This window comes from Dreissena polymorpha, chromosome 14 (assembly GCF_020536995.1).
Source record: "Dreissena polymorpha isolate Duluth1 chromosome 14, UMN_Dpol_1.0, whole genome shotgun sequence".
Lineage (NCBI taxonomy): Eukaryota > Metazoa > Mollusca > Bivalvia > Myida > Dreissenidae > Dreissena > Dreissena polymorpha.
The window spans coordinates 24,515,331-24,537,173 of record NC_068368.1 but is presented as its reverse complement, the minus strand read 5'-3'; the positions used below and the strand labels follow the sequence as shown (position 1 = coordinate 24,537,173).

The following is a 21,843-nucleotide window of genomic DNA, read 5'->3' as shown; positions in this document are numbered from 1 at the left end:
TTAATGAATTAGTTTTGAGACTTGCGTCGTATACATAGTTTTCGAATGGATAGAAGTGTCTGGTCCAAGACAATTACACCTGTCAAGTCGAACTTCATTGAAGCAGATTGCAATAAAATAGATAAAATTTCGTAGGAAACTTCATAGATAAAAAATCGTGATAAAGCACATGGAAACTCATAGGTTGTGTGACGGGTAATAGAAATTAGCCGTCCGGTATTATTTCTGTGCCCTACGAAACTCCCATGTCTCAATTACGTGTATAGTAATTGGTAATACCGTCCACAGTTAAAACCTATTTGATTGTGTGTGTATTTTGAAGACACATTGCTATGTTACCGCCACTCCGAAGTTGGGTAATGTGAAGGCCCAGCAATGCGTCCAAGCAGCCCTGTGTTATTTATCTTTAGTTTCACCGAAATTGCAATATTAACCCATTTATGCATAGCGTCTAGAAAAAAGGCATTGGCAAACAGCGTAGACCCAGATGAGACGCCGCATGATGCGGCGTCTCATCAGGGTCTGCGCTGTTTGCTTAAAGGAAATTCTATGAGAAATATTCTTAATATAGAAATAAATATACTGTACTAGACATCTTTAATTTTGGAAATAAATTGATCCAATTTAGAAGGATGGGGGAGTCCACTAAACATAAATGGGTTAAATCATTGCAAATATTCCACCCTCATATGCTTTGACAGTATTATTTCATCTGGTGGGACCTTGAGCTGTGTTTCGTTGGGAATATGGCGGTGTACCATTCGGTTTTTAGGCCAAAAGGCACGTGTCGCGTTGGAAGCGAACCCTGTTTAAAGAAATGTAAAAAGTGGTGCACTAGCCGGAGAGGAAAGCAAGTGGTCAAATGAACTGTCTGCATCATACAATGGAAAACATATAAATCAGCAATAGTTCATTTTGAGTTCTTTTTTAGTTGCTGACGTCACACGCCATCAAGGTGCAGACCCCGCCCCGTCACATACCCGGCGTGGTGGAGGTCACACTGTCGTACAAATCAAAACAGTTCTGCAAGGGAGCCCCAGGCCGATTCGTGTACACATGTAAGTAGATTATAATTATGTAAAGCTTAATTCTGAACATTTATCTATTTTTAACATTATGTAATGTGTCAATTTAATACTGAAAGCATTGCATCTTAAAGACTGAGCGATTTGAAATTGTGCAATTGTGAACTTATTTTTAATAAAGTCAAGACGCGGACTGAACAAATTCTATTCACCATAGGGGATACAAATCTTACACAGCATTTTCAGGGAGGCAACTGGTTCAAGAAATGGTTCAAGGAAGGCAAATCTACATTTTAAAAACCCGTTTAATGGCATATAGTTTTATAAATTTTAGGTCACAATATACTAAAAGATTTCCTACACAAATTCAATGTAAAAGCAATAACTTAAACAACAAGTAAAGTCAAACTTTTGCGCGTAGACACCCCCATAACCATACATTTTCTTAAAGAGCATTCCAAGCCGCAATGATTTAAACAATAAAGAAGATAGGTCATCCAGTATGTAAGAAAGAACTCAATGCGAATCAGCGGTCACTGTTTCATGGCCATCTTTCTACCGGCATCTCTCCCGTTGATGATGGTTTCCCGCCAACTGTCAAAGTCTCATGTAGTCTCCAACCTAAAAGCAAAACAGTGAATTTGTAGTATACAACAATGTTTTCCCTACCACATGAACACAGAAATATTCAAAAATAAAGTCATGGCAAGTGCCCGTACAGAGAATTGTGTCTTCAAATAAATTTTTTTGTTTTAAGAGGGTATAGCATTGAACACCAAAAGTATTTTGTATATTGTAACCTAAAAAACTAATTCTTTTTGCGTTAGTTCAGATAAAAATGCCTGTTCCCCTAAAAATAATGAATCACGTCAGGGTTACAACGTGAAGAGGAATAAACAATGGGATACATAACTGGGTTGTTTTTTTCAGCGCTGACCGAGCCGACAATAGACTACGGGTTTCAAAGGCTCATGAAACTCATTCCCCGTCATCCTGGGGACCCGGAGAGACTACCGAAGGTAACCATGATTATTTATAAATTATGGATTGATGGCATCAGTCTGTTCGCCCGTCCTTCGATCGGGTGTTCGGTCGTTCGGTATGTAAGTATCTAAAATTATATAAACGAATAAAACTGAACCTCGCTCTAAAAAAGAGACTTGAGTGCATAAAGTGTCGTCCCTGATTATACTATGCAGTCCGCCTACACCAGATTTTTGATAAGAAGATAAAGTGTACTTCCTTTAAACAATCAAATGCCATAACAGCGGAAACTGCCGTCTCTCAATAGCTTGTGTGCACTGCACAGGCTAATTTTGGACGATATTTATGCACATGTTTCCACAGAGTGAGACTCAGGATTGTACTTTGCAGGAAATAATTCTCAAGCGGGCGGCAGATCTCGCGGAGGCGCTATACAGCATGCGCAACCCGAACCAGCTGTCACTTCCGGCCCCTCGGTCCCCGCCCATGAACAACGCGCCCTCCATGGGCTTCAACACGTACAGCGGTCAGCTGGCGGTCAGCGTGCAGGAGAACGGACAGTGGGAAGATGGTATGTATGTTCGTGATGACTTGTTTCCTTCCATCGTAGCAGCGCACGGTTTATCAACTTAGCCATAATTCTTGATCGGTTTATAATTAAGCGATAACGAAATGTATTTTTTCAGGTGTTTTCGACTCGACAATGCTTTCATATATAAAAACAACCTTCCAATTTATTGGAAATCAACTAGTGGTCCTTTATTTCTAAAATATCTGGTGATAAAACGAGACATCTCGTTATGTGCTCGAGTAAAAATATAAATTGTAAATTGAATATAGTTTTTTTCACAGCCGACTAAATATGCATCTAAAGAGGTTGTTTTATTTATTGATCAAAATCGAAAATCAATGATTACCTCATTGATTTTGGTAATTTAAGCCTACACACGTTTACTCACAGACAGAATCTTAAAGTAAATACGCCTCATTTGAGTTGTTTATTATTCGGATAAAGGTTACAATCGGGGTCAAAGTTCGAGCGTGTCGCCAAGAGGTTACGGGTCAACTGGTTCAACACCTCACAGTAACGGAAGTGCGTACAGCACGATGAACGGGTATCACAGTAGCGCCGGCGGACTCGGCAATATGGGTAAGTAGGGTACACACAACTATCATGTAGGATTTTTCACACGTATTAACCGAGTGATTCAGCCAAACCATACTTACGTGAACATTTCTGTTCACAATTACAATAACCTGTTTGCGTTTATACCTATGATTTTATTTCTTTATCATTTAATAAAAAAAATTCCTGCTTCAAAAAGAGACAGTTATCTTTTTAAAGCAAACGTCTTATTCTGATAAAGGGAATGTAGACATATGGCTCAGAGTATAGATAATTTTCCTGTTGAATAAATACGTGCACGTTCAATGATGCTTTTTTAAGACGTTGACGGCATATGAACTTACAAACATCCATTGGGCTGCAGATTTTCAATATATATGACTCAAAGTTTATTTATCGCATGGGCGACCATTACAAACAATTCTTTCTGTATCATAGTCCGAGTTTTAATTCTGAGTCCGAGTTCTATTTCTATCTTCAGGGGGCCCCGTTAGCACGCCTAGCCTCCCCCTTCCAAACAGCGGAAATAGTTCAGGAATTTTTTCACACACACATTCCTCAATTTTGGCGCCAAATTCCAAACAGAAAAGTGCTTTCGCACCGGTCCGCGCATTACCCGGACCTGAAATGAATTTCGGACCGAGTGCGCACGCGCCGGGCGGGTTTGGCATGTCTGGATTGCAGGCGGGTTGGACGCACACATTTTATAATGTAGGTGCATAGCTGTCGTCACAATTTTGCATCGTTTAACGTGCACGCATTAGTTTAGAAAATCCAGCGACATTAATGATCATCCAATGGTTTAGCTGTGTTTTGGTCGTCTATCGAAAGTCTTAATTGTTGTCAGGTCGTTTTCGTTCTTCCCAACAAAATGTTTTAAGTTTATCCTTATACAACACAGTTTTCAACAGCAAAGAAAGGATAATATCCTAAACCTCACCTGCAAAACATATAAAATGCGAATTCGTATTTTTTTCCAGGAATGAGCGGACTTATCGGTTCCCCCTTCACCGCAATGAACCCGTTCGCTCTACAGCCGTGCAACGCCACGCAACCGTATGGAAGCTCAATTGTGTCACCTATCAAATGAAGCGAACTGAACCCGGTGTATTCGCAAAGATCAGCCACAGCACGGAGCGCCTGGCCAGCATTTATAAACTAGTCGTAAATGTGTTGTTTTGTAAAGTATACGGACAAAGGGAAGATGATTATCGCTATAGGCTCAATACTGATTTTTGTTCCGCTGACTTCCGATTATTTCCGGAAATGTGCGCTTTAATTGATTGATTCTTGTTAATACGTGTGTTAAAAGTGTGACTCCTGGACTCCACGTGACGTATGCTGGTGGCGTCTGATTAACGTGACGTCATAACGCAGATGGACGTGACTTCATAGAAAATTGAGCGTGTATCGAAGTATTTTTTTACTTCAAAGGATGGAAATCATTTATATTCATAAACATTTATAATAAAATATGTTTACTTTAGTTGAATATGTCAAGCCTGTTCTTGCCGAATGGACGTCTTCAATTGAGTCATTAAAATATTACTGGTATGACCTCATGACAACATAACCGTGCTTTTATCCATTTCCATAGTGATGGAATGGGCGTCTTTTTTAGTGCTATAGCTAGTCATGCTTAAAAATGTGTCGACATTTTTAAACATATACGTTTTCTATATCATGCATTTTATTGATTTTTAATAGTTGTCATTGATTATGTTTGACCTAAATATGCGACATGTTTTCTTGTCGATACTAATTCATACAATAAATTGTAAACGCATGCCGATTTTAAGGCGAACTTATAACGAACGCTAGGTACCATACAATAAATATGTTCTTATATGTGAATGTTACAATATTCTAGTCATATTACCTGTTGTACAAACCTGTTTTGTGATATTTATTTCATTAGATTTTTTTCATTTGTTGATCGGTCAACGTTTCATCGACGTTAACAAAATTGGATTCTTACACATTTAACTGTAAGCAAATGATGCATAGCTGATGCATGTTTTTTTTAAACCAATGTTCGAAGCATGGGACAAAAGGATGTGTTTTTGATTGTTTTAATGTTTTGTTTACGTACATATATATAATATTTCTTATATTAAGTAAAAAAATAAAATGAGATTAAACACTATGTTGTCTTACACTATTTTCTAGAGTAAAATATGCTGAAAACAACGCAAACTACAGGTGTGTCTATATGACATTATAGATATCACACATTTCGCTGGTTGTCAAAAAACCCTATGCAATTATTATGGCCAGATGTTAAATTCACATCCTTATGAAGTTACTAACTTATGGTAACACTTGTTCAGACGTTTTAAATGTTATTACGATATGACTCGCTTCATGCGGAAATGGGTCCTATACCGTATGCGACCAGCAAGCTCCAGACCGCCCTGTACAATCGCACAGTCTGGTCAGGAGTTACCCTACCTGCTGACGAGATTACCAAACCTTACGTGACATTTTAGCGGAATGGGTAGCTCCGCGTTGGATCAACAGACGATTAATTCCAGAAATCAATCTTGCCTATCTTGCGCAGGAGTCCGGAGATAGCCGATGTATCACGATTTGGGTAGCTCCTGACCAGACTACGCGGCCAACTTATGGCGCATCAAAGTCGAAACTTTAATTTTAATGCTGCTCGCAGAAAATTCTGCTCGATCAGCATTTGTTTTTAGAATAAGCCCTTGAACCCGTCAGCCAATCAAATTTTGGGCTTACAAATGGATGACATAAGCTACTTCAACGGAAACGAAAAAAGATAACTTTTGAAAAACTGAAACGAACTCATTATCTGTGTTTTAATCAATTATTATTTAATTCTCATCCTTTTTCGTAGTTGTCATTTATTAAAGTGAGATATTGTGTATCTAGGTAAGTGTATAAGTGTAATTTCCGCAAAAGCAGCCCTTTAGACATTAATGATCGATTTTCTTATTTAGCGAATGGCAACAACTTTTTGATCGACAAGTGTACAGCAGAGCATTTACCGCGTGTCAATGCTAAACTTTAAACAGGTCGTCACATAAACTTGCAGAAGATGTGAAAAGGGCACCATCACGGCGGCCGCCATTTTTTCCAAACAAACCAGGTTCGCAGCAAATGGCAGATATAACAAGAGTTCTGATTGGCTGATGCCATAATCTAAAACTAAATGCTGGCCGAGTAGGATTACAAAGAGCATTTTTTTCTGCTGCAGCAGAAGTTAAAGTTTCGACCCCTTTGTTGCGCCATACCAACTGACCTAAATTATACAAAGAGTCGAATAATATTAGAGCTAACATCTTTATGCATTATTTTCTTCTATGAAAACGAAACAAAGTTGAAAAACCAGTGAACTTTGGTACGCATAAAACTTTCTTCTTACTTAGCATATGACACTTTTTTTAAATTTCCTAAATGATTCAGGTTAGAGTGCTCTTTTTGAAAACACGCCATTATGGCACGGCCGTTTATCACGGGCGTCACCTCTTTTTTGAGATGCATTAAAAGATGAGCCAAAGTAACTTTCGAGGTGGCGCTCAGGCAAGGATGTTTTAAAATTCCATGGCTAAATTTAAAGGATGAGTAGGTTTTGTATGTTTCTTTCAGCACATGTTGAAATATTGTTAAATTGGGCAATGTAGGGCATTTCAGCGAAGATTAATTCATCATCAAAAGTACAGAAAATAAAAGCACAGCCCATTTGGAAACGCGAAGACCTTCATAAATTGTGACATGGTGGAATTCGTAAAGCAAATGTATGGGGATCCATACGTTCAAAATATTGCCTTTAAAGTTTGCTAGAATTGATGATTTAAATTACGTTACATAAGGGTTGGCATTGGAATATAGTGCCATACATACAAAGGCACTAATAGCAGAAGTGCCATTTTTACTTGATTTCACGAGATGCAATTGCCCTGGTTTACATGAGATGATAGTGTTTCATTTGAAAAATCGATTTGTAGTACACATTGAGTGCCTGGTAGGTTTAATTGGCGAAAATCGCCTTTTCATGTATGGATTATGAAGAAATAATGCGGAAACTCGCTTATGGTATCTCCAAGCACCGACTGTTGACAAAACCAAAAACAAACACATTCACGACAACTTTTATGCCTGTTTCATTCAAGTATGTATACATATAGGCCGTGTTCTTCGAACAGGGGGTTCAATGCATGTGCGTAAAGTGTCGTCCCAGATAAGCATGTGCAGTCCGCACATGCTAATCAGGGACGACACTTTCAGATTGAATGGTGTTTTTCGTTTACAGAAAGTCTCTTCTTTGTAAAAATCCAGTTAAAACGGAAAATGTCGTCCCTGGTTAGCCTGTACGGACTGCACAGGCTAATCTGGGACGACACTTTACGCACATGCATTAAACCCCCTTTTCACAGAGCACGGCCATGTTGGTAATAAGACTCATTGAAATCAGTTTGGTTCATCTTTGCCTGACCGTCCCTATAAAATCAAATCATCAAGAAAACGCATGCCATTGTGGCGTATCATACATTTTAAATATGTGTTTTGGAATGTTCTGAAAATGTGCATCAGTGTTTACAAATAGAAAACATTTAAAAAAAAAACTCACATGTAATACATGTGTATACAAAATTTATAACTGGCAAAATTCGAATATTTGCCAAATTAAAAGCAAATGTGACATCGGAATTTACCATGGACACATACTTGAAAGTGGAGAATTGCAGTTTATAACTTAAATGACAGTTAGAATAATATAAGTAATATAAACCAAATTAAAAGCAAATGGTAGACTTGGAATTTACTATGGAGAAACACTTGAGAGAAGAGTATTTCAATTTTATAATTTTAAGGACAATTACAATACAATGGGTATTTGATAAATTATAGACTTTTTTGTTAAAGTATCTTTTGTTTCAAAAGAGTTATATAAGTCACAAATATAGCAGAAGACAAATGCATAATTCTTTAACATAGTAGTTAGTTATACTTCTAACATATATGTTTAAAACAAAACGCTGAATGACAATTTACGGTAACTGTATCATATTAAAACAGCATCTTGATTTACTGAAATACAAGTTTTTAATTCAAGTTACTCGTTATATGACTATCTTCTATACATGTTTGCAAAGACATCATTAACGAACCACTGTTATGTTTATTTTTTATTTTTTAGACAACAGCGAGAAAATTGCGCTAAGGGCAAGTTACTATGAAATTATGGTAGCAGAAAAAAAACGTTGACAAATCGATGAATTTTGATGCCTTTCAATTTCTTTCTATAAGATCATATCTCATACCTTTTTTTGCTAAACGAATTAAGCTTAGAATGCTCTGTAAGAAAGTGTGTGTTAAGAACAAAATGTTAACTTAATTTTGTACTTAAGTTGAATATTTTACATTATATAACAAAATAATTTGTTTTGGCATATTTTGACATATTCACTTTGTGGAATTTGTTTTTGTGTACAACGGCTGGGAAAGCGGAAAACTTTCAAATGTGATGTATCGCAAATATTTGAACCAATCCGAGCGACGTTGGGGAAATCCTGTTTTATTTCACGACACACAGAATACACACGTACATGCTGTATTCATGCCCCAAAATATTTGCTTGGAAGACTGTTTTCGATTTCTTTTTATCGTAAGTAGGTATAACAAAAGAAATCTTTAAAAAATATATTCGGTGTATATCCTGACTTTGAAATAAAAATAGAAAAAATACGTTTAAAATAAGTAAATTGAAAACAAAGGTTTAATTGTAATTGTTGATTTTTCATTTGTAAGTCGCCTATCCACCGCATGAAATGTGCGTTATTAAGTGCACGTATATTCAAACCACACAATAGTGTTCGTAGATATAAAATACTAGTACGTAAAATATACTACGGGAGATCACATCATATGTGTTCTCGCATAGCTTATTATGAGTTAATTTCTTCACCATCAAAATATATTGTATGCTATTACGGGTATTTGATTAACACGCAGTCTTCTTTCGATACATTCAAATCAGAGCCGCGTTATGCGAAAATGGGTCTTATGGCGTTTCAGCCAGCGTTACTCACGCCTAGTCTGCGCAAATGCGAAGTCTGGTCAGGGCTGCACTGTCCGCTGTAAATCTCGCAAGAATTCGTGGCCTCATTAGGTAACTCCTGACCTGACTGCGAGATGCGCAGGCTGGGTTATAGCTACGCTGGCGTCAAATGGAACAATACCGTTTTTCGCAGGATGCGTGTCTTTAAAAATCTCGTTGCTTCTTGTAAATGGGACATTTAAGCAAATACTTTTCGATAGAAAACTGAAGCATAACTGTGTTTAAATTGCAAACTGACACCTTTCGGGAGCCTGTTCAGGCTATCAGGGACGATTTCAAGACGGGCCGACCTAGTATTCATTCGGATATGCTGGCGTTGTGCCAAGGTAATTTAAGGTGAAATGCTGGGTTAAACTGCTACGTTAAAAATGAAAATTGCGTGACTGTTGTGTTCCGGTTAGTTGTACGGCACTCGTTGATGATGTTTGGTCGCATTTCTTCGCTCTGCACAGAGAGGCTGCAATATTGCGGCGAAAAAGATACTAAGCTCACATTGCCCTCATTTGGTTAAATACTCATTGAAATAACAATGATTGCGGTTTGAAGTAATTGATAACGAAGTTGTTGGTTTGGTCCCATGACCAAAATGTAGTGTAAGTGTAGAACAATTGTGCAACCGGAAGTTCTCTGTTATGGTAACCCCATCAAAATACGATTTAGTAGGGTTACGGGGCATGGTTCAAAACAAAAAAAGGCCATGATATTTAAGTTCCGGTCGTTAAACACCTCGGACACTGAGATTGTAGCATACTGTGCAAAGTGAGTTCGAGTCTGCGACCCTTTGCATGCTGGGAAATTTGTCGTCTGCTAAAATGTTGTCTGCTGAATTTCTAAAATTAGCATTTTCTTAGATTTTTTTCAAAGAATACTATCGGGATAGCAAACAGTTTGGATCCTGATGAGACGCCACGTTCTGTGGCGTCTCATCTGGATCCAAACTGTTTGCAAAGGCCTTTAAAATTCGGTTCCAGCGCTGTAAAGGTTAAGTTCTGGCACACGTGCGGTGTGTTAACAATCCGGTCTGCCATTTTGACCTCCGTTCTTTTCATAATTTTCAATATTATTTCAAACAATGCATGCGTCAAAGGTACAATCATTGCCAAAACCTTCCAGTAACTCCTATAAGAAATGCAACCTCCGCGCAGAGATTTGACTGGAACCAGCATAGCTGGATCAAATTGTATGTGAGAGCAAGAAACGACAACTCTGCGTGGAGATTGTAAGAAATGGCCTTAAATAAGGGAGACAAATCGATTGTAAATGATTGACTACTTTGCGTATAGTAGCATCCCTTACTTAAGCAATTATTTATATTCTAGCTAAATAATACGTAATGTCTTCAAAAAATGTTTTTCGTCAGTTAAATTATATTTATTTCTATCCATTTTAATACGTCAATAAATTTACGTCCACGCACTTCATATACGACATTTGTAGCATATTTTCCAATAAGCGTCAACGTTAAAACGACAGCGAGATATCCGTATATTATTCAACTAGGAACTTGTGAGACCACAAAGATATATTATCATCTTCGGCATTTATAGCACTATAAAATTATTGGTTAAACATTATGGGATGCCTCGTCTGTCTTATGTTGACTATTTATATATAGGCTGTTTCATTGAAATGATGTGGGTTGAAATAAAATTATATGTGCTAATAAAAGTATGTTGTGTGCTTGGAATAGTCTGCTGTGTGTTTGTCATCGTATGCTGTGTGTTTGTCATGATATGCTGTGTGTTTGTCATGGTATGCTTTTTTTTGTCATGGTATGCTGTGTGTTTGTCATCGTAGGCTGTGTGTTTGTCATGGTATGCTGTGTGTTCGTCATCGTATGCCGTGTGTTTGTCATCTTATGTTGTGTGTTTGTCTTGGTATGCTGTGTGTTTGTCATTGCATGTTGTGTGTCTGTCATTGCATGCTGTGTGTTTGTCATGGCATGTTGTGTGTTTGTCATGGTATGCAATGTGTTTGTCATCGTATGCTGTGTGTTTGTTTTCGAATGCTGCGTGTTTGTCATGGTATGCTATATATTTGTCATGGTATGCTGTGTGTTTGTCATCGTTTGCTGTGTGTTTGTCATTGCATGTTGTGTGTTTGTCATTGCATGTTGTGTGTTTGTCATGGCATGCTGTGTGTTTGTCATGGTATGCTATGTGTTTGTCATCGTATGCTGGGTGTTTGTCTTCGAATGCTGTCTGTTTGTCATTGCATGTTGTGTGTTTGTTATTGCATGTTGTGTGTTTGTCATTGCATGTTGTGTGTTTGTCATTGCATGCTGTGTGTTTGTCTTCGAATGCTGCGTGTTTGTAATGGTATGCTATGTGTTTGTCATGATATGCTGTGTGTTTGTCATCGTATGCTGTGTGTTTGTCATAGCATGATGTGTGTTTGTCATAGCATGATGTGTGTTTGTCATCGTATGCTGTGTGTTTGTCATCGTATGATGTGTGTTTGTCATAGCATGATGTGTGTTTGTCATCGTATGCTGTGTGTTTGTCATCGTATGGTTCTTGTTTGTCATAGCATGATGTGTGTTTGTCATAGCATGATGTGTGTTTGTCATCGTATGATGTGTGTTTGTCATCGTATGCTGTGTGTTTGTCATTGCATGATGTGTGTTTGTCATCGTATGCTGTGTGTTTGTCATCGCATGATGTGTGTTTGTCATCGTATGCTGTGTGTTTGTCATCGTATGCTGTATGCTTGTCATAGCATGATATGTGTTTGCCATCGTATGCTGTGTGCTTGTCATAGCATGATGTGTGTTTGTCATCGTATGCTGTGTGTTTCTTATAGCATGATGTGTGTTTGTCATCGTATGCTGTGTGTTTGTCATCGTATGCTGTGTGTTTTTCATAGCATGATGTGTGTTTGTCATCGTATGCTGTGTGTTTGTCACAGCATGATGTGTGTTTGTCATGGTATGCTGTGTGTTTGTCATAGCATGATGTGTGTTTGTCATCGTATGCTGTGTGTTTGTCATATCATGATGTGTGTTTGTCATCGTATGCTGTGTGTTTGTCATTGCATGATTTGTGTTTGTCATCGTATGCTGTGTGTTTGTCATAGCATGATGTGTGTTTGTCATCGTATGCTGTGTGTTTGTCATCGTATGCTGTATGCTTGTCATATCATGATGTGTGTTTGTCATCGTATGCTGTGTGTTTGTCATAGCATGATGTGTGATTGTCATCGTATGATGTGTGTTTGTCATAGCATGATGTGTGTTTGTCATCGTATGCTGTGTGTTTGTCATCGTATGTTGTGTGTTTTTCATAGCATGATGTGTGTTTGTCATCGTATGCTGTGTGTTTGTCATAGCATGATGTGTGTTTGTCATGGTATGCTGTGTGTTTGTCATAGCATGATGTGTGTTTGTCATCGTATGCTGTGTGTTTGTCATAGCATGATGTGTGTTTGTCATCGTATGCTGTGTGTTTGTCATAACATGTGTGTTTGTCATCGTATGCTGTGTGTTTGTCATAGCATGATGTGTGTTTGTCATAGTATGCTGTGTGTTTGTCATCATATGCTGTGTGTTTGTCATAGCATGATGTGTGTTTGTCATCGTACACTGTGTTTGTCATAGCATGATGTGTGTTTGTCATCGTATGTTGTGTGTTTGTCATAGCATGTGTGTTTGTCTTCGTATGCTGTGTGTCTGTTATAGCATGATGTGTGTTTGTCATCGTATGCTGTGTGTTTGTCAAAGCATGTGTGTTTGTCATCGTATGCTGTGTGTTTGTCAAAGCATGATGTGTGTTTGCCATCGTATGCTGTGTGTTTGTCATAGCATGATGTGTGTTTGTCATTGTATGCTGTGTGTTTGTCATAGCATGATGTGTGTATGTCATCGTATGCTGTGTGTTTGTCATCGTATGCTGTGTGTTTGTCATCGTATGCTGTGTGTTTGTCATAGCACGATGTGTTTGTTGTACTATCCTGCAGGTTTATCTTACATGATGTCCTTTTCACTCGCTTTGTTAGTTGGCGTTATTTTCTTTCGGAATTCTCAGTTCTCGTCAAAGATCTTAAGGTTTCGTCATACAAAGAACACACCCTGTACGTTATCTTTGACAAGAACTGAGTGTTCTGAATAAAAATACTCTCAACTAACATAATAGCGAGTGAAAAGGCCATCATGTTAAATCAATCCGCATGATAGTACAACAATAACACATCATACCATGACAAACACACAGCATGCCTATATGACCGCTATGATTGCAATACTTCGACTTCCTGTCTCAATTAAATAGCACTAGTCTCAAAGTAATTGATTCATTATGTATTATGCAAATATATATTAATAAAAAATTGATGGCATTTTGCGTGTATAAATTGCGTTAATAAATAAGTGAATTTGGTGATGATTTATTATAGATGATTTACTAAAAATTACTGCTTCATACATTCTGTCGGTAAAAATTATGTCAGAACGCATCTATGTGTTAAGTTTTATTTCAATAAGTTACATCGAGTTATTGAGTAGAACACTTGTCATATATTTTAAAAAGCCTTGACAGTGTGCCATATCAAATCCTTTGCGTCAATCGCGATACATCGATTATTTTCCGGAATCCTCACCATGATAGATTAATTATTCATATACATTGTTTACAAGTCGCAATTTCTGGAGTTATGGCATTTATAAAGTGAGCCGATGCGTACCAATCACACCATGCAATGACAAAACAAGCTTACCTTTAATTATATATGTTGAACAAATTAAAACCCAATGTAATACATTTAATAAAGCATGGACTAAATAGACCTATCAATAAACAATATAAGGTATCTTAATAAATACTGTACACAAATATTACAAACACATTGATACACTTGTTCAGATTTTATTAACAAGTTGCATTTATACAAATGCTGGTTAATTGGTACCCAATTTTATGTTATAAATATGTAAATTCACATACAGTGTAAGCAACACATTTTCAAGAATAATCTCACAACCAATGCATAATATTTGACTAATGTAACAAGACAACCATGGGACTCTTACCTGAACCTTTGGGTTTCACATATTTTGTTGTCATTTGGCTTTTTAAGTCAATATGAACCATTATTTACCACAAGACCATATTAAGCAGTGGACTTTTGTAGAACTTTATATATAAAAATAATACCTCTCAGTCACGCCAATTAAGAGAATTTTTTTGAAGCAACACATTTTCAAGAATAATCTCACAACCAATGCATAATATTTGACTAATGTAACAAGACAACCATGGGACTCTTACCTGAACCTTTGGGTTTCACATATTTTGTTGTCATTTGGCTTTTTAAGTCAATATGAACCATTATTTACCACAAGACCATATTAAGCAGTGGACTTTTGTAGAACTTTATATATAAAAATAATACCTCTCAGTCACGCCAATTAAAAGAATTTTTTTGAAGGGTTCACTTCTTTTATCTTAGGTAGCTCTGGTAAACCTAATACGCAGTGAACTCTTACTATTATCTATTCACCAAACGATCATTCCTACAAGGTTTCATGAAAATCTATAGACAGTGTTTTTTCACCAATTTTTTAATGGGTCCCTTTGAATTGGGAAAATTTGCTGCGTTTTGACTTAAATTGTTGTTTTGCTAAAAAAATGCTTCAAAATTGAGAATACACATGTTTTCAGTATTAAATTAACTAAGGTTGAACTTAAATGGATGGGAGATTAACAAAATATTGAGAAGTAAAAAAAAAAAAATTTTTGGAAATCTTCCATTGGGAATTTTAAGCTTATATTTGGGAAAAGTATATAATCTTTTCCATAATAGGGAATGGGGCTGATGACTGGACCTGATTTTGAATGAAAAACAAATACTGATAGAGCAGCTTTATAATATTAGCTGTTAGATTGAAAAGTTGATATTGTATGAAAACAGACAATACATAGGGACAATCACAAAATCTCACTATATCACTGTTTTTCTCAGGTGAGCTTTAAACACACTCAAGTGTAATTTAAATAATGTGATGTATACATATTGAGAATTACAATTGTGTACTGTTACAGGAATTAACATATTTTGCTCTATAAAAGCATTTTGATAAAGCGTATTACAAGCATATTACAACAACAACAACAATAATAATCATATACATTATACATGTACAAATAAAATAACTCAGATGAGCAGTGAAAACATAAATATACAAGAAAGCAAAGACTATTGTTTTCAAAAAAATAAATATACATCAATGTAATGTCAATCGTTATCCAAAATTTAATTTCAAACTGACCAATTAAGAAAAACAGGTTATAATGCACTAAAGTCATTATTTCCAAGAGGCAGATGTTCATGTTTTCTGCAGGCTCAATTCATTCAGGAAATTTCAGTCTTCAAATGAACCACTTGTCCAAAGCCATCACAAAAATATTATTATGCGATAAATGATTTTAACTTTGAAAAGGCACATTCAAAAAGAATGCAACATTACAGTCTTTCCGAAATACCGTCGGTCCTCGGATTTTTCCGATAATAATTTGGAAAATCCGGAAATGATTCTAATATTACCGGACCTCGTGTCCGGTTATAAAATTGTGGCGAAATTTGGAATTCCATAAGCTATTTCCAGAAAACTTTTAAGGCAAAAGTGGGAATTTACTGAGTTATTTATGAATACTCCAATCATGTAAAACATTTTTTCATTGGTTGCATTTCTTGAATAACGTACGTGCATATACGGTATCCAAAGATTTTTGCTGCGTCATCAAAGCAAATTACACACTACGTCATCACTATATGAGTAGATTCGCAAAAGGAGAGAACAATACCACATACTTTTGGTTCCCGTTATATCGGATTAATTCGTAAGCAAGCAGGGCATTAAATTAATCTGATAATATTAAAATATTGTTAAAAATGTCATCTTTGTCTTTCGTCGTCATTTTTTACTTTTTGGGCCTGAAATAATCAGTCTGGGCTGGAAATGGCTGCATGATTATAGGACCTCATGGCCAGCAATAAATTATAATTTTGGGAAGGACTGAACATTATCAACAAATTTAAATTATAGGGGTTATTTAACAAAAATAAAACAACATTCTAGGTACCATAGTTGATGTTTTACATTCAATTAAAATCTTCACCTGATTCTCTCTTCATAGAAGAGACTACACAATTAACATAATTGTCACTTGTTCTTCTAAGGCAATCAATACACTACCAAAAAAAAGGCTGCCTTAAGAAATTTGAGTAAACTTATTAGAAATACAAACAATCGCATTGATAATTCATCATAGCATAATAGTCTGAGGAAATAACACATTAGAAAATAACTATTATTAATTTCGAACTATAACATTCAGATAGTCATGCACAGTTAAAATTAGTGCAACAAATGTAGTTTGATTTATACCAAAATGGTTGTTACTTATATTAACAAGAGGGCCTGAAAGGCCCAAAGTCGCTCACATGAGATACAAATGAACTAACCTGTTCAATGAACTCCAAGATATGATTAGAACAAATGTTCTGGCCATGTTTCATGAAGATTGAACTATAACTGTGACTTTTACAGAGTTAACAAGGTTTAACTATAGCCATATAAGGAAAAATGCCTCGCCCCCTTGCGGCCATATTTTTCAACCAACCAGAACCATTTTTGAACTCGTTCATGATATCTTCTGACAAATTCTTATGAAGATCGGACAATAAATGTAGCCTATAGAGTGTTAACAAGGCAAATGTTGACGTAAAAAAGGTGATCACAAAAGCTCACCAGCTCATCAGGTGTGCAAAAAACAGAGGTAAAAGACAGGATACATTTTACATATGACAATAAAAATGCTGACATCTGCATATATCATATGACTAATAAGTATGTATATATATATATCTAAAACCAATTACATTAGTGTCTGAAATAAAGTAACAACTGAAAACAGTTCAATGACATTAAAATAAGCATTAAGCATGTGACAAAGACAAAACAAATGCTAATAACTCTGACAGTATTTTGCAATTGTTAGAACGATAAAAACACACATCTAAGTTGCAACAGGGACATGGCTGTTCAAAGCATTTATGGCCACTCAAAATATATCATACATCAAAGTTACAGTCTGTGAAAAGATTTTATTTAGAATAAACAGTCATTTTTCATAAACACGTCAATTTAAGCGGACTGTTTATGAGATTGTGTTTCAAAATTAAAATGTTATGGGTTGTAAATATTTTGATAGCAACTGGGTGATGAAAAATGTCAAAAGATGCACAGATTATGTGCCAACCTACTGAGAGTGCTGGTAAAAAGCCAACAGATTCTAAGTCAATCTAGTGTTAACCCTGGTTAATGTCAACAGATGCACACATTCTGTTTAGGTCTAATGGGAGACGGTGAAGTGTGAGACTTGGTAGAGGAAACACCTATGGCACACACGCACAGGCTTCTGGTGGCCATACTGTGGTAAAGGCACGGTCGTTGAGGAGCATTTGCCACAGAATATCTGAAAGGGAACACATAACTTAAATAAACTGTGCAAGTGTTTAAAAGTATTGTAGAAGGGTGTATTTATAAATATTAAAAAAGCAGCAAAAAACTAACAACATTCTTTAATGGACACAAAAAGCAAAGATAATAAACAATAAGCATTTTTTAAATTACTGAATTACAGGAGCTGCCCATGTACAGTGCACAATTATGCATAAGCTTTGTCAGAATAATGGGTTCTGGGGTTCAGGGCTCGTAACTAACAAATATTTCTTACTTGAGTATAGATTAAAAATAAAGAATATGCTTGACACTATTTGCCTCTTATAGAATATACAATATAACATGAAATTAATACCTCTCAATACAAAATTCTTCATGCAGAACAATTTATTTATGACATAAATAACATTTAACCCTTTAGCACTTAGATACTTATTTTTTTATGTATTTGTTGTCCCTTAGCAAGTTAAATTTAATTTAAGACCTTTCTTACTAAATTCAAGTTTTAAAGGCATCGTTTCAGACCCTTAGATACTGATGAGCAGCAAACAGCATAACACCTGAACAGACTGCGAGTTACTCGCAGGCTGTTCTGGTTTTATGCTGTTTGCACATAGCCATTTTCAATTGGCTTCTGAGTGGGAAAGGGTTAAAGCCTGTATGCACATTTATACGAAGGGTAAAAGTATTGTTGGGGTTTTAAGTCTATTCTTTATTCTTAAGTCTACAAATAGGTGAGTGAATATGGGTCAGATCAGTGACCTTAATTAATAAACCATAAAACAAATGATATATATATATATATATATATATATATATCTTTTGCATAAGATATGACCAGTATCATGCAACAATGGGCTTCATGCCATTTGTGGCCAGCTCAGCTTGCGCATGCGCAGTCTGGCCAGGAGCTTCCTTGTCTGCTAACGAGACTACAAGTACTTGCGTTACTTTATATCTGACAGTGTAGCTCCTTACAAGACTGTGAGATTGTGCAGGCTGGTCAAGGGCTGCAGTGGCCACATATGGCATAAGATTCGTTTTCCCTTGTTGCGGCTAATGTACGGTAAATTGACAATTTGAAGTAATTATATAAATATTTACGCATAATGCACTGTATGCAGAGAATCATTTTTGCATGATGCAGCTAATGCATGTTAAATTGACAATTTGAAGTCATCATATAACAATTTACGCATTAGTCATTGTAGGCAAAGATTCATTTTTGCATGACGCAGCTAATGTAGGTTAAATTGACAATTTGAAGTAAATATATATAAATATTTACAGATAACAAATTGTATGCAAAGATTCATTTTTGTATGTCGCGGCTTAAATACATTAAATTGACAATTTAAAGTTATTATATATTAATATCATAAAAGGCAAAGCTGTGTCAAAAGAGCAAAAATTATATCTCAAAACAACTGTTAACTAAGGGTCAAGTCAGTTTAATTGGCAAGTACATTAGTACATAGCCAAACAGCATACATAGGACATGTAATGGCGGCGTAAATAAATTCATATTTAACAAGGTTGATTAAAAAAGAATGGTAAAAATCATGGGCATTAATGGTTGTGTGAATGTTGACCACCTAAACGAATACATATTTAAGGTGATCTAGGGGAACTTTGTATTTGAGCGTCATTTTTAATTTTTTAAATTTAATTAATTTATATGAATTTTTTTATATAAAGCATAATAAGTTTGGTAGATATACCTTAATAAATAGTTATAAATATTATACAAGCAATCTCCATACTTCAAATGTACCTTTTTTTTTTTTTTTATTCAATATAATACATACAATGTATACATGTATATGATCATACAACATAGTGATTGTACAAAGCAATAAAGTTCAGACATGTTATACAAGATATGCTAATATATATAAAAAAAATTAGAGAGAAAAGAAAAAAACAACAGAGGAATAGTTATGAAAATGATGAGTTGTATAAAGTCGGAAGAAAGCATATTGGACTTGTGTGTTTTGTTGTATATTCATAATGATCTTGTATGATTGAAAAATTGAAATAAAAAAATAAACAAAACTATTTTAGAAAGATAAACTAACATAAGAGTGAAATGTATATAACTGGACAAAAACATTATGAGAATTTAATCCGATTCCATTTTTGTTCAAAGATTTGTAATGTATCGTTACTGAGGGCTATTTCTTTCTCAATCTGGATTTTTAGTTTAAGACTATGGACAAAACAATTAAAATTTGGTACTTGTTTTTTGTACTTCATGTTAAAGATAAAATATTTCATCAATATAATAATAAAATTCACTATATTATTATAGTCTATTGATTTCAATGAGTTAATTTCGAAACTTACATTTAAGAAAGATAGTTTGACGTTTAGTTGCTGTTGTTCAAGAAAAGATATTAATTGATTCCAAATAGGCTGGATGTGTTTGCACTCCCAAAAAAGATGTTCTATAATTTCAATGTTTTCACCGCAGAAGTCACACAGATTTGTGTTAGATAATTTGCATTTAAAGAGATATTTATTTTTAGCTATAATTCTATGGATGTATTTATATTGAAAATTTCTTAGTGTGCTTTCAATAGTTGCTTTATATGGCATGGTAAATATGTGTTTCCAATTAAGTTCATGTTCAAATGTACCTTGCCACAGTTCTGGGGGCTCTTAAACACAGTGACAACCTCCAAATTAAGATCTGACTGGTTCAAATAATCAATATCTCTTATGAATTACTGGTTATTTGTATTAACAATTGTAAACGTATGTATGGTATACAAGCAGTTTCCATAGCTGCAGAACGTACCTTGCCACAGTTTCTGCAATGGTGTCTCCTCCGTACAAACGTGAATGGGGTCTTGCAAGCGGTGCATCTCTCTACCTCATCATCAGGTACCCACTCTGGGGGCTCTAAAACACACAAAAAACATAGTGAGAATCACCAAACTAAGATCTCACTGGTTCATAGAATAGCTCTTGTGAATTTCCAGTTAATGTTGTGATCACTGAATATCGATGAAGTGTTATTATTTATGATTTTTTAATAGTTATTTTTGTCAAATATTTTTTCATTTATTCCTTCAATCACATCTTTGTTTTAAAAATCCTCAATACATTGAACTTAACTCTGATTTAATTAAAGCATTATGCAAAAAGTATACAAAAATTACAGTGCTTTTTTTTTAAATCTTGTGATTAGGGCACCAAGACAATCTGTAACAGTTGTTACCATCAAAAATGCGTCTAGAGGTGGGCTGAGATCTGTTGTTTTGATTTCTACTGTGGGTATATGTACTGCTGGTAGAAGGCACAGATTGGTTACTGTTGCTAGGCAATGAACGCTCTTGAGTCGGTCGATCACTCGGCACTTGAGACGTACTGGGTGTTGGTGCGGCCACCTCAGCCACCTCACTGATTGCGAGTGGATGGCTGACAGGCTGTGGAGTCTCTGGTTCATCGGTGGTGTTCATTTCAAAAACACACTTGAGAATGTGGCGCAGATCACTGGCATAGTTTGTCTGCAGTTGGTCTGCAACACCTGTATGGACAAAGTTATCATGACACAAGTAGGTACATTTAAGCCTGGCTCTGGAAATACTAGGCTCAATGCATGTGCATTAAGTTTTGTCCAAGATTACCTGGAACAGTCTGCACTGTTCAATCAGGGACGACACTTTCCACCTTGATTGGATTTCTGCTTAGAAAAGACTTCCTTGAAAAGGAAAATACCATAAAACCCAAAGTGCTGTCCCTCACTAGCATTTGTGGACTGCATTGGCTAATTTGGGAGGACAAATTAACCCTTTACCACTTAGATAAGTATTTTGACGCATTTGTAGTCCCATAGAATATTAAATTGAATTAAATACCATTATTACTAAATTCAAGTTTTAAAGGCTTCATTTTCAACCCTTAGATACTGATGAGCAGCAAACAGCATAAAAACTTGAACAGACTGCGAGTTACTCGCAGGCTGTTCTGGTTTTATGCTGGTTGCAAAAGCCATTTCCACTTTGCTTCTTATAGAGGAAAGGGTTAAGACATACTTTCCCGGAGTTAAACAAATGTGCATTTAACTATAATATTCATGGGAAAAGACACAACCAACCGATACTGCAGTGGTAACAATGAGTGATGCGTGCAAGTCCCAGATATGGTTTACTGTCAGGCT

The 21,843-nt window shown here is 35.8% G+C and overlaps 2 protein-coding genes across 2 annotated transcripts in view; one reads left to right on the top strand and one right to left on the bottom strand.

Annotated features, from left to right (window-relative positions):
- Positions 1 to 5,186, top strand: part of LOC127857229 (transcription factor collier-like) — a 35,708-nt gene extending 30,522 nt beyond the window's left edge. Inside the window, exons 11-15 of the mRNA XM_052393643.1 lie at positions 932 to 1,058; positions 1,956 to 2,044; positions 2,400 to 2,580; positions 3,025 to 3,159; positions 4,116 to 5,186. Coding sequence (XP_052249603.1) covers positions 932 to 1,058; positions 1,956 to 2,044; positions 2,400 to 2,580; positions 3,025 to 3,159; positions 4,116 to 4,225 — 642 coding nt within the window. The 3' untranslated portion in view covers positions 4,226 to 5,186. The remainder of the gene's footprint in view (positions 1 to 931; positions 1,059 to 1,955; positions 2,045 to 2,399; positions 2,581 to 3,024; positions 3,160 to 4,115) is intronic.
- A 9,876-nt stretch (positions 5,187 to 15,062) lies between these two features.
- Positions 15,063 to 21,843, bottom strand: part of LOC127857833 (lateral signaling target protein 2-like) — a 28,451-nt gene continuing 21,670 nt past the window's right edge. The window contains exons 9-11 of the mRNA XM_052394515.1: positions 20,902 to 21,210; positions 20,479 to 20,582; positions 15,063 to 17,691 (exon numbers count right to left, since the gene is read on the bottom strand). Coding sequence (XP_052250475.1) covers positions 17,569 to 17,691; positions 20,479 to 20,582; positions 20,902 to 21,210 — 536 coding nt within the window. The 3' untranslated portion in view covers positions 15,063 to 17,568. The remainder of the gene's footprint in view (positions 17,692 to 20,478; positions 20,583 to 20,901; positions 21,211 to 21,843) is intronic.